Below are 12,017 nucleotides of genomic sequence, written 5' to 3' on the forward strand. Positions count from 1 at the left end.
TACATGACCGCCTGTGGCTGCACTCTTGACAAACTTCTCACTTCCAACTTTCTACCTTTAATTTCTGTTAATACATTATCTTAGTTAGAGCCACTCCCTCATCTCAATTCTCAGTCAGATGTCTCTTCTTAATTTTCATTTGGCTAAATATATGAAACTCCAATGCTACTATCCTTTTTGGCCTGAGTGCTTCCGTTGTTAACGATTGATGGCAACATACATCATACGTTCAAACTGGTGGGTTGCAGTGAATCAAATTTGATACAACTTTTAATTGAAAATTATGGAAAACGTTTTATAAATTCAGAAATGATGAAATGACATAGAGTAATTTCAATACAACGTTGCTACCGAGGAGAGCAAAAAAAGATAACAGACAAGTTTCACAAATACTCTCCAGGTTCCTATATCCCTCAAAATTGAAAGCAGAAAACAGTACTGGTCCCGCATCATGACGGAGTCCTGAAAAAGAATCATAGTGTTAATATATCCAGCCAATCTTGTTTATTAATTGCAACCTGTATGATAAGACAGGGAATCGATTTGCGGAAGTATTGTCCAGTGGCAGCCGGCAAACTCAAGCTTTAGGCTTGAGGATCTTGACAGTCTCCCAAGTGAAATCAGGATCATCACGGCCAAAGTGACCATAAGCTGCTGTCTTCTGGTACCTGAAGTTTCCTCCTCTCTTCAAGTCAAGATTGATGGCAATCATTCCTGGCCTAAAGTCAAAGGACTCTTTGATAAGAGCAAGAATATCCTTGTCTGGGATTTTACCGGTCTTGTAGGTATCAACAAACACTGAAAGTGGTTCAGCTACACCAATAGCATATGAAACTTGCACAATGCATCGACGGGCAAGTCCCGAAGCCACCACACTCTTTGCTGCCTGCCTAACAATATATGCCCCACTCCTGTCCACCTTGGTAGGATCCTTGCCAGAGAAAGCACCACCTCCATGAGCACCCCAGCCACCATAGGTATCAATAATGATTTTCCTACCAGTCAGACCTGCATCTCCATGTGGGCCACCAATGACAAATCGACCAGATGGGTTGAGGTGAAAAATTGTTTTGTCATCAAGGTACTGGGCAGGAATTACAGGCTTGATAACATGCTCTTTCAGGTCACTAGCAATTTTATCGTTTGTAACAGTCTCGTCATGCTGGGTTGATATGAGGACAGTATGAACTCTGATTGGAACCATGGCACCACCGTCGTTCCTGTACTCAACTGTTACTTGTGTCTTACCATCAGGTCTCAACCAGGGGCAAGTTTTGTTCTTCCTCACTTCAGTGAGCTTGGCACCAAGCTTGGTGGCAAGGACATGAGTAAGTGGCATGAGCTCTGGTGTTTCATCTGTAGCATAACCAAACATGTGGCCTTGGTCACCAGCTCCAATTTCCTCAGGTTTCTTGGTGAGATGACCGTGGACACCCTGGGCAATGTCAGGGCTCTGTTGTTCGATGTTCACAAGGACCTTGCAGTTGTCGGCATCAAGGCCAACATCTGGTGAGGTGAACCCAATGCCTCTGCATGTATCCCGAACAATCTTCTCATAGTTCAAATTGGCCTTGGTTGTGATCTCGCCAAAGACCATCACCATATTTGTCTTTGTGCATGTTTCACATGCTACTTTGCTCTCTGGATCCTGTTCTAAGCAAGCATCAAGAATGGCATCTGAGACTTGGTCGCAGAGCTTGTCAGGATGCCCTTCATTGACGGACTCTGAGGTGAACAAAAAGGTTTCCATATTGATCTGAAATGCATTTCAAGAGATATATTATAGATCATTCATGCGATGAATTCATGCAATTTGAATGAATGATAAGGTACACAGTGTTCCTTGTTCCAAGTGACTGCAATAAATCAACTGCATATCAACAATGAATTGCTCGTTTCAAGTAATACTAGGTATGGGGAACAAGTTTTTCAGCATCAAATGATTTGTTTAATCTGTCTTCCGTCAACTAGAAACACTAATAAACACATATATAAGATCAAACAAAACTATATTACCGATGACAAATCATATGTTGTCCAAATGATCCACAACATTATTTATCCAAAGGCTGTTGCATCAACACGGAAAGGCAGATAGAACAGAGATCTATAGTGCTATAACCATACCAGCACCATACCTAGTCGATTATTATCTTTTTACACGTCAAGCATCATTAAACCATCAAATCTTCACCAAACTTCGTACAGTTCATGCAGATCCTGAATCACACACACAACGTACTCTCCAGGAATAAAATGCTCAACAAGATCTGAATCTCACGAAGTAAGACCAAGAATATATCTCTACATCTCTCTCTCAACTCAGATTCCAAGTTCTAAATTGGGTGAATTCTACATTTTATCACCACATATCTTTCACAAATTATGAGAATGTCAAATAACACTCCAAGCAAACATCAAATCAGTCGACAGTGAGTTCGAAAAAACGCATTTACAATCCAAATGCAGAACCAAAAAATAAAAAATAAAATGAGCACAGACACTACAACACTGAAATGGTACAGATCGGAACCAGAATGATCAAACCACTAACAGATCTAACAAAATGAAAAGGCAACTATTTCAGCATTGGTGTTCTTACCTTTTCGTAGAACACGAATATCCCGAAATCACAATGAAGGAGAAGAGAGAGCAATGCACAAGCGCAGAATGAATTTCCGGAGTGGAGACGAAGGGTATATATACAGCAGATCCGCGTGACTCGCTCTCTCTCTTACCACTACTCTCTCTCCTCTCTCTCTCTCTCTCTCATCTCCGTCGCCCACCTACCCAACTCAACTGGTGGTCCCAAATATCAAGTAAGGAGAACCAGATGGCGCCAACTGGCAATCAAAGGGAACCATGAACGGTTTGATATTGTGGCGTAGGTTGGTTTTACTTTTCTGTGGGGTAGGCAATAACTTGGAAGTTGTTTGGAGTGGAAGACTTGTACTGAGTGCATCAGTGGAGGTACGTGGAATTGGTGACAAGTCTTTATCCCACCGGAACTCTGTCGCCGTCAACGCGTAGGAAAATTCAGGCAACTCTCAGTTTTGACCTTTTAACTTTTCTTTCCATAATCCATACTGTTATTTACAACAATACAGACAAAAATCGTCACACTTCATACAATTGAATGTACCCGGACGCAAACACGACATCCTTAATATCAGTTTAATAATGTCTGAAATAAGCGCTTCTAATTTTCTTAAAAGTCTATTTTTGTTATTATCATTTGAGTAAGACATTTATTTTAAATTATTTAGGAATAATCACATCGTCCTATCTTGAAATTTTGTGTAATTACACGTAAAATTTTTGTAATTTGAAAAATTATGTCTAGTAATCTTGACGTTGTTTTTGTGTAACAAATAGATCTCCATTAATCAAACTTCACCAAATTTGCTAATATTAATAAATAAATAAATAAAAATCCATAATCAGCCTCTATTGATTGGTTACTTATTAATTTATTACTGGATCTTTTCTGACCAAACTACAACCTATACATTTTCTTACGATAATGCATATGATGTGGTAATATCTATTTTTAAAAAAGTAATTTAATTAGAAAAAAATAGTCAACTTGCAATAAGTCAACTACAGTAAATATAAATTCTCATTAATTTGTTACTAATATCAACAAATTTATTGAATTTTAACTGTTTATGAATTTATGTGCAATTTTAACAAGCGTTAGAGATACTAAATATAATTTATCAAATTATATGAAATCTATATATAATTATATCAAATTTAAAAAAAAATAATATAATAATTTATCCCCAAATACTTATCATAAAACAAAACTACGTTAACTTATTACTTCATCATGTTTTCTTCCTCCTAGTCTTATTCAAAATGGATGTTACCCAAAATTCTTTGAACTCAAGTGATGGAGACCTTATAGCAACCTCAATAATTTTAAGGATAAATTACAACCTCCTCTTTTAAAATTTATCATAATTATAAGTATTTTTTTAATTTTTTAATAAATTATAAATACTCCATTAAAATTACAAATATCCCTTTATAATAGTCCATTGTCGTGAGTATTTGTTAGAGTATTTATAACTTTAAAAGGTATTTATGATTATATAAAAAAAATAAAAAAATATTTATAATTATATATAACTTGGAGGAAGTGGGCAGCAATTTGTTATGGTAATTTGAAATGTGTAGATTAGATATTGTGGGATTGAATTTAATGAAGTTGGTGAATGTTAAGATAAAGAGATATAGGAAGAGGTAGAATATTAATTGTTTTTGTTGTGGACAAAATGGGTAGGCAGATGTCTTTTTCAGTAATGTTATGGGTATGGTAATGGTGTCTCACCAACCTTGTAGTAATCATTCTTTCCACCTATGTATTAGCCACCGACAATTGCATTGCCAAATTGAAAAACGTGGTCATCACTTGTATCTTGTTCCTCGTACGTCCGTCAAATCAACCATCTTGTCACAAACTCATTTCGTGCATGCCATCCTTATGTTAGCAGATCAAATGATACGTTATTACCAATTGGATCCAATCTGGAAATGTCAAAGTTGTGGGTAATAACTTATTAGAAACTGTGTGGTACTGGTCCAGCCCAACAATGGGGCCTGAGAGGAAATCTTGGGATGAAAGTATTGAAGAAGCAAAATGGACTAATCCATTACAACAACTTTGTATAATAGGCCCAAATGGTTGGGGTCTTCGAGGTCTAGCCCATAGCATGTGTTCAGGTTCAGGCTGCCAAACAACTGTTGTGAAATTAAAATGTAATAAATTTCATTCAGTTACGTACCAAAGGCTACGCACCGGAAAAGAAAACATTAATCAGGCTGATAAAAAATTAAATTATATTATTAAGAATTATTTTTTTGTCATAATAATACTTTTTATAATTTTAATAGTAACATATACTGTATAAAACTTATCAATTACCAAAAATAGCGGTATAGGAAAATTCTAATTTGAATCAAGTTTGGTGGGTTAAACAAATTATTTTCTGTGCTTTTTTTTTTTGGGGGGGGGGGGGGTGGGGTGGAAATAGATGATTCGCATGCATCACCAAGCATGATTTCTTGCACTTTAGTCCTGCCACACTGCGCGCCCTTGTTTGGAACAATGATTTGGTTTGTACCCGGCCGTGTTCCTCTTCATGCATTCGTACTGCTGGAACTCATGCATCAAAACTCGTAAGAATCCATTGGCCTCGTAAAATGCTGGTAATCATATGCTGTAATAATATTAATTAAACTTGAACAAAAACAAGAAAACTAAGAATCTATTCATCATCACAACCATTTTAATAGTGAGGATTAGGACAGAAAAATTCTTAATCAAATTAGGTTTGATATATCAAAACAAATCATTCGCAGAGAAAGTATAATATATTTGTCATGTAATCAACCACTTTTTCTGAATTATATATACATCAATCACACAACAAATATACTGTATTTGTCGTATAATTAGTTCTACCTAAAGCAAGTAAGGGTTGTTAAGGAAAAAGATGCAGATGCATGCATGCGTTCTTAGACATTGATTAAGGTTGGGCAAAGGAATATTAATGGAAGTGTACAAAAGGAAACGTCTATTTGCTTCTCAATCATTTGTAACAGCTACGTACGTCTTTTTCTGATTCAGAGAACTTTCAACTACCCTCCATCTGCCTCTTGATTATGTTTCTAATTCTCATTAATCCCATGCATAATCAGTTTTTTATTTAGAAAATTTAAATGTAATTCGTTGCCTAAAGATATATAAACATTTTATTCTCATTAATCCCATCCATATATAACTTATAATGCTAATTTGAGCTCAGATCAAACCCACAACATATATATATAAAAAATCAATGCAAAAACTTAAATTTTTAACCATAATTAATCAACATTGATCATATATAGATTTACTTATCACCAAAACATTTGGCATAATCTTTATTTGTGATTATTATATTGGCCTCGCCCTAGAAACAACTAGTAGCCGTGGTTAATTAATTAGTATTTGCTACAATTTTTTATAATTAATTATAACAAAAAATTATATTTCTTATGGTGACAATTTCAAGATGCCCCCCAAAAAAAATAATTAATTGTTAATAGTATAATTAATAAATGGAATGAGATGAGGTGTATTGTTCTTGATTTGCAATATTTATTAATTAGAAACGTAATTGTTATCTGAAAATCAGGTTTAGACCATACTCCACTACAAGTCTCCGAGCTGGCAGTTGAATTAATATGTATATAATAATTAATCTTGAGTAATTATTAATTAAATCCATTTGCAGATGTAAAATATTATTACAAGACACAGAGGGTATCTTATGTTAAAATAGGTTGGCAGTCAGATTTTGCATCTGTCTCATTCCATACAAGCCCTATAATTAAAGGCTGCCAATAATGTAATGAACTGTATTCAACTTTCATCCCCTAATCAAACCCAATATTAAATTTCTTGCTATCTTCGGAATCTCGATCCAAATTTCAAGTTTTTAATTTGAGTTCTCGCAACTATACATATATATACATTCATTTATACAAAATTCTAAAGAATTTCAGGAATTTCAAATGTCTAAGAAGGCATTAATGAATAGTATAGTAACTTAATAACGAATTTAAAAGGTGAAATTACATTTTAATTAGTTATGGGTTCAACGTATTTAGTCCTCTATTTAATCATGAGATTTTTAAAATAATTTCAAAATTAAAAAAACTTGATACATTTAGTCATATGCGTTATGAAAATTTTAAAATGATCTCAAAATTAAAAAATACTCGACATGTTTCGATTATTTTTAATCTTGGAACTATTTAAAAAAATTCCATAAGAGGTCTAATTAGATGTGTTGATTTTTCTTAATCCTGGTATTATTTTAAAAATCACGTGAAGCAGAGCACTAAATGCGTTGAACTTATTATTCTATAAGACTAAAAATATGACTTTACCAAATTAAAAGAGCTATTTCCAATAACTCGTTACGACCTGGGCGTTTAGTTCTAGTAATATATAGAAATTGCAATTTTAGTTTTATAAGTATGAAAGGCGGGAATATTGATCCTATACAAACTCATTTTGATAATCATGCATGTCTTGTAATTTTAAAATACTGCACATGAAAAGTAATTTTTTTAAAAAAATGATTGAAAAAGTGAACCTCAAGACCCTAGAGGACTGAAAATTAAAATTATGAGACTGGGTGGAGAGAGTAGTCTTTGGATTCTTTTGAAGAAAGAAGTAGAGAGAAAGAGGCAAGTGAGGGTAACAGTGGAGGGAGTTTCTGGTTGGTGATGATTGATGGGGTGGATAAGTTATTAATTTGATGTTGAAATTAGAGTGTATCTAAGTTTGACTTGTGTGTAATATCTCTTACAATAATCCTTGTACCTATATATAAATATGAGCAGGAGCTGGTTGTCCAAACAACAAGTATCCTAGCTAGTTGCATCAAGAGAGAGAGAGAGATGGGAAGAGCTCCATGCTGTGACAAGGCAAATGTGAAGAAAGGTCCCTGGTCACCTGAAGAAGATGCTAAGCTAAAGGAGTACATAGAGAAACATGGCACTGGTGGCAATTGGATTGCTCTCCCCCACAAAATTGGTATTGATCTATCTGTCTCATGCTTCATTACTTGTTTTCGATTTCATTAATGAATGGTGATACTGATCAATATCATCATGTGGTTTTGCTGTTTTTTGTAATTAACAATTAGGTCTGAGAAGATGTGGAAAAAGCTGCAGACTGAGATGGCTCAACTATCTCAGACCCAACATTAAGCACGGAGAATTCTCAGATGATGAAGACAGAATCATTTGCTCCCTCTTTGCTTCCATTGGCAGCAGGTAGTTTGTTGTTCTTTTTCATCATCACAACATTAATTAGCATTCATCTCTCATGCTCATGTGCATGTTGTTATAATTACTTCAAATTTCTTACACATTTTTGTTGTTATTACAACAAAACAAAATCAGGTGGTCAATAATAGCAGGTCAGTTACCAGGCAGAACTGACAATGATATCAAGAACTACTGGAACACAAAGCTCAAGAAGAAACTCATGATGTCTATGCCTCCACCACTGTCATCTAACCACAAGAGCCCACATCAACCTACCATATATCCATCACCACCACATAATTCCCTTCTACACAACTCCTCAATCATTACATCTCCAGTTAGGGCTAATTGCTCCAGAGGTTTTCAGCCCATATTATCCCCTACTTTCACCACTCTCATCTCTTCAAATTCTGGTGCGCATGATGGGTTTTTTGTGGGCCCGTTACATGGTGATTATGATCAGATAATCAACAGAGATAGTAAAAGTAGCAATCTCCTCATCTTTGGAGGGGAAGCTAGCTGCAGCTCATCTGATGGGAGCTGCACCACCAACCACCAGATTACTACTCATGGCCGTAGTAAGGATCAGGTACTGGACCATGATTACATGTTCCCCAGTGGTGATCAGAATTTATGTTTCAGCAATGGGGTTGATGAAGATGATCAGAAATTCTTGACCACTACTTCCATTGATCATGGTTATTCATCATCAGCAGCAGCTGCAGCAGCAGGAAACGAGTGCTTTGGGGGAAATCCACTGGATTACAGCATTGAGGAGATCAAGCAGCTGATTAGCACTAACAACATGTGCAGCAACAATCTCAATTTCTTTATGGATGAGATCCAAACAGAAGAAGATCGACGGTGATGGTTGAGGGTAAGGTTTTCTTGATCAGATTTCAAATTAAACTAGGATTAGCCCTAGATTCTGATCATCAGTTCCGGGGGAAATGGTGGGTTTTAATGAAAAACACCTTTTTCGACAGTACAACTGTACGCTACTGTCCTGATCATTACTGCAACTTTCGGATGTAAATTTTCATGGAAACTAGAGAAGCCCCATCTCCCTGAAATCAAGAAATCAGATATCATGATCAGTGCTGAAACTTGATTTATTTAAATTGGACGTAGCAGATGACGATATCCCAATTTTAATAAATGAATCTGATACAGGATTATCACTGCAAGAAAATGTTTCAATACTTGCAAAGAAAAATCATAGTTCAACTAATAATTAGTTCAACACTAATTTTAATATCAATTTTTTTTTTATAGCCATTAAGATCTTTTATTTTTTGCAGTGTGTATATGTATAAATATATGTTTCTTATTTAAAAAAATTAAAAAATAGTTTGATGCTAATCACAATCTGAGTCTTTCTGCCAATCTTTGCTATGATATTGCTGAAAGAAAACCACCATTGTTCAGAAGTCATGAATCAGAGAAATTGATGTGTTGTCCTAATCGTCCAAAGATCAATGCACATTTTCTCACAGTAGTGCAGAAGAATTAATAAAAATGTTTGAGTAATTCAGGCAACCTACATTTTCATGTCAGTTGATTACGACGTTCCATTTCAAACCATTTTGAGATCGACCATTTCAAATTTTTGACTTCAAGACTTTTTTTCTTTTAATTATGATTCTTGAAGTTTATCAGAACTCATGCATACATACAACAATTTTTGACAAAAACAATTAAGGTCAATATTTTCTTTATATATAATTTATTACATTATTCGATTTGTTTAGATATGAAAAACTGAATATTACATTAATTATTTCCAATCAAATAATATATTAAATTAATCATATAAATAAACAAAGGGTTGCTATTAAATAAACATAACCCACAATTCATGACCCTGGAATATATTTTCTTAGAATCCAATTTTTTTTTTGTTTTCCTTTTTGATGGAATTTTTACCAGAAATTCATTTTTAGTTATTGAAATAATTATTTAAATATTAATAAATTGGTCTAAATTAAGGGAGGGGATATTCTTCAGGTATTTTAATTAGCTTGAGTAAGGATTGCATCAGTACGAAAAAAACAAAAAATCCACTTGAATAAATCAAGATTGATCGACCAAGAGGTTATGAGTTTGATTCCAACGAATACAGGTTATTTAGTTTAGTATGTTTCTTTGTTTACTTTGATCAATTTATTAATTGATTTAGAAATATCGGATGTATTTTTTACTGAATATTATAATAATAGCATGCTGACTGATTTAGAATTATCGATTTATTTTAAAAAAATAAATAAATTAGGACCGATGGATGAGAGGTGGAAACAGAAGTCATGAATAGATTCTCATAGGAAACTGTCCAAAAAGGTTCCAGAAAAAAGAAATGTGAATTCGAGTGTACAATGCCTTAGTTAAATACTGGCTAGGTTGGCTGCTGCAAGGTCTGGACAAAATTAATCAATAATTTAGTTGCTTAAAAGAAGCAGATTAATTAAAATAAATTAAGTAATTATTAACCCATTGACCTCTTCCCGGTTCGTCTGCTTCTGTAAGAATTTAAGATATATAAATGAACAGACAATCTTGAATGCCAGCTATATATATTATTACATTTTAATTTTTAACTATTTTTACAGGAGGATTATTAGGTGTCTTAGGCAAAGACTGCTCGGAAAATGTCTGTCCTCCAAGAATGTCTGTCTAGTGAAAAATGCAAATGATCAGCTGCTGGAGGTGAAATTACTCTTTCAGTCTTATATAATATGAGTTTCTAGATTTTTTTGTTTTATGCTCTACGGGATTTTTGAAATGATCGTAAAATTGAGAAAATTAAAAATATTTAATTTAATGTCCAAGTTTTCATCAAAAAATAGCAAAATTTCATCAAAATATAGACAGATACGTGCAGTGTGTGTTCATCAATTGTGTGAATAGCCAAACTAACACACAAGCATTGTTTTACAAACAAAACCAATATATATATATATATATTTTTTTTCCTATTTTAATAAATAATATTAATTTATTATAATTTTTAAGTCGTAATATTTATCGGTGTAGGAAATGATTCATTTTTTTGTTTTTTTTTTTTTAACAGCAGACGCAGTCAAAGAACTCAACATTTGAACTTAAGACAAAAGAGGTCATAAAAAGCAGTAGTTGAAAACTGACGCCCATCCAATTAAATCACTATTGAAAGAAGTAAAAAACCGAACAAATACCACACCCTTTTCCTAAAAGCAGGCGAAAACTTTACAGATAACAGTCAGTCAGACACACACACACACACACATGCTCTTTTATAAGTTTTGAGAGATTATTATTACCAAAAAGGTGTGGAAGACAGACAGGATTGCGTGCGCTGTCAGGCAACTGAAGCAAAGAAATTTCCAATTTCCAGGGTTTGGAACAGCTACGCTACGCAAATAGATGAGACGCCAACGGACAAAAGTCCTTGACGTTTTCAAACATTAGGGTTTATTAAGAAAGTCTGCACCAAACAGAAGAGCCATTGGATTTGAGCCTTGCAACTACGTACAGATTATCAAACCTTTGTCAATGTTAGGTATTACTGTTTGAACCCACAAACCCTTCTCCTCCAATCCCCCTACTATCTTTTTTAAAGAATGTCTGCGAAAATTTTTACTTTTACAGATATAATTCTTGTAAAATAAAAATTATTGCAGAATTGAAAGGTGGTAATGTTTATAGATAAATAAAAATCAAACAAAAGCCAAATTAGATATATAGTGCTTGAGGAAAGATCAATTATTTCTAAAATAAATTTAATTGATTAAAAATCATTTCCGTCTCATGTGTTTAAAAGATACTATTTTTATTTTGATTTGTATATTTTATATTTATTTTTTAAATATTAATAGAAAAATTGAATGTTTAATTTAATAATTAAACTTGTATGATTGTAAATATATATATATATATTATAGGTTAATCATAGCCATTTAATTTATATTTTTTAATGATATAAGAATAATATAGTTAGATAATATAGCAAATAAAATATAAAAATTATAAAATATTAAATATGTGAAAGTATACATTTAATGTATAATTATTCAAATTATTTTAAAACTCAAATATCAAATTTAAGTATGTAATTTTAAAAATAAAATATTTATAAAAAAAAAAATCAGAGCAGCTAAAAGCACCTCCCTATCCTAAAATCGATTTTCCTAACTAGGTGTTTTTTCAGTTCA

General features: G+C 33.4%; 2 protein-coding genes across 5 annotated transcripts; one reads left to right on the forward strand and one right to left on the reverse strand.

Annotated features, from left to right (window-relative positions):
- On the reverse strand, positions 269 to 2,759 carry LOC105161359 (S-adenosylmethionine synthase 3). Its single transcript, XM_011079015.2, has 2 exons — positions 2,603 to 2,759; positions 269 to 1,756 (listed from the first exon to the last, which is right to left on the reverse strand). The coding sequence occupies exon 2, from the start codon at positions 1,748 to 1,750 to the stop codon at positions 578 to 580; it is 1,173 nt and encodes a 390-aa protein (XP_011077317.1). The 5' UTR covers positions 1,751 to 1,756; positions 2,603 to 2,759; the 3' UTR covers positions 269 to 577.
- LOC105161483 (transcription factor RAX2) lies at positions 7,398 to 11,424 on the forward strand. 4 transcript variants are annotated; one of them, XR_002287057.1, is made up of 5 exons: positions 7,398 to 7,594; positions 7,707 to 7,836; positions 7,966 to 8,419; positions 8,547 to 8,707; positions 10,437 to 10,622. XR_002287057.1 is itself a non-coding variant. In XM_011079181.2 (4 exons), the coding sequence occupies exons 1-3, from the start codon at positions 7,459 to 7,461 to the stop codon at positions 8,696 to 8,698; spliced, it is 999 nt and encodes a 332-aa protein (XP_011077483.1). In that variant the 5' UTR covers positions 7,399 to 7,458; the 3' UTR covers positions 8,699 to 8,707; positions 10,437 to 10,619. The 4 variants fall into 4 exon arrangements, 2 of the variants coding, with proteins under 2 accessions (XP_011077483.1, XP_020549322.1); XR_002287056.1 differs by adding an exon at positions 11,201 to 11,424 and having other exon boundaries at positions 7,399 to 7,594; positions 7,966 to 8,707; positions 10,437 to 10,533; XM_011079181.2 differs by having other exon boundaries at positions 7,399 to 7,594; positions 7,966 to 8,707; positions 10,437 to 10,619.

This window comes from Sesamum indicum, linkage group LG5 (genome assembly GCF_000512975.1).
Source record: "Sesamum indicum cultivar Zhongzhi No. 13 linkage group LG5, S_indicum_v1.0, whole genome shotgun sequence".
Classification (NCBI taxonomy): domain Eukaryota; kingdom Viridiplantae; phylum Streptophyta; class Magnoliopsida; order Lamiales; family Pedaliaceae; genus Sesamum; species Sesamum indicum.

Excerpts from the sequence above, each read along its gene's own strand:
- LOC105161483 (XM_011079181.2), top strand. The coding sequence starts at position 7,459 with ATGGGAAGAGCTCCATGCTGTGACAAGGCAAATGTGAAGAAAGGTCCC. Across the intron at positions 7,595-7,706 it reads TGCTCTCCCCCACAAAATTG|GTCTGAGAAGATGTGGAAAA; the intron begins GTATTGATCTAT and ends ATTAACAATTAG. Across the intron at positions 7,837-7,965 it reads TTTGCTTCCATTGGCAGCAG|GTGGTCAATAATAGCAGGTC; the intron begins GTAGTTTGTTGT and ends AAACAAAATCAG.
- LOC105161359 (XM_011079015.2), bottom strand. The coding sequence starts at position 1,750 with ATGGAAACCTTTTTGTTCACCTCAGAGTCCGTCAATGAAGGGCATCCT.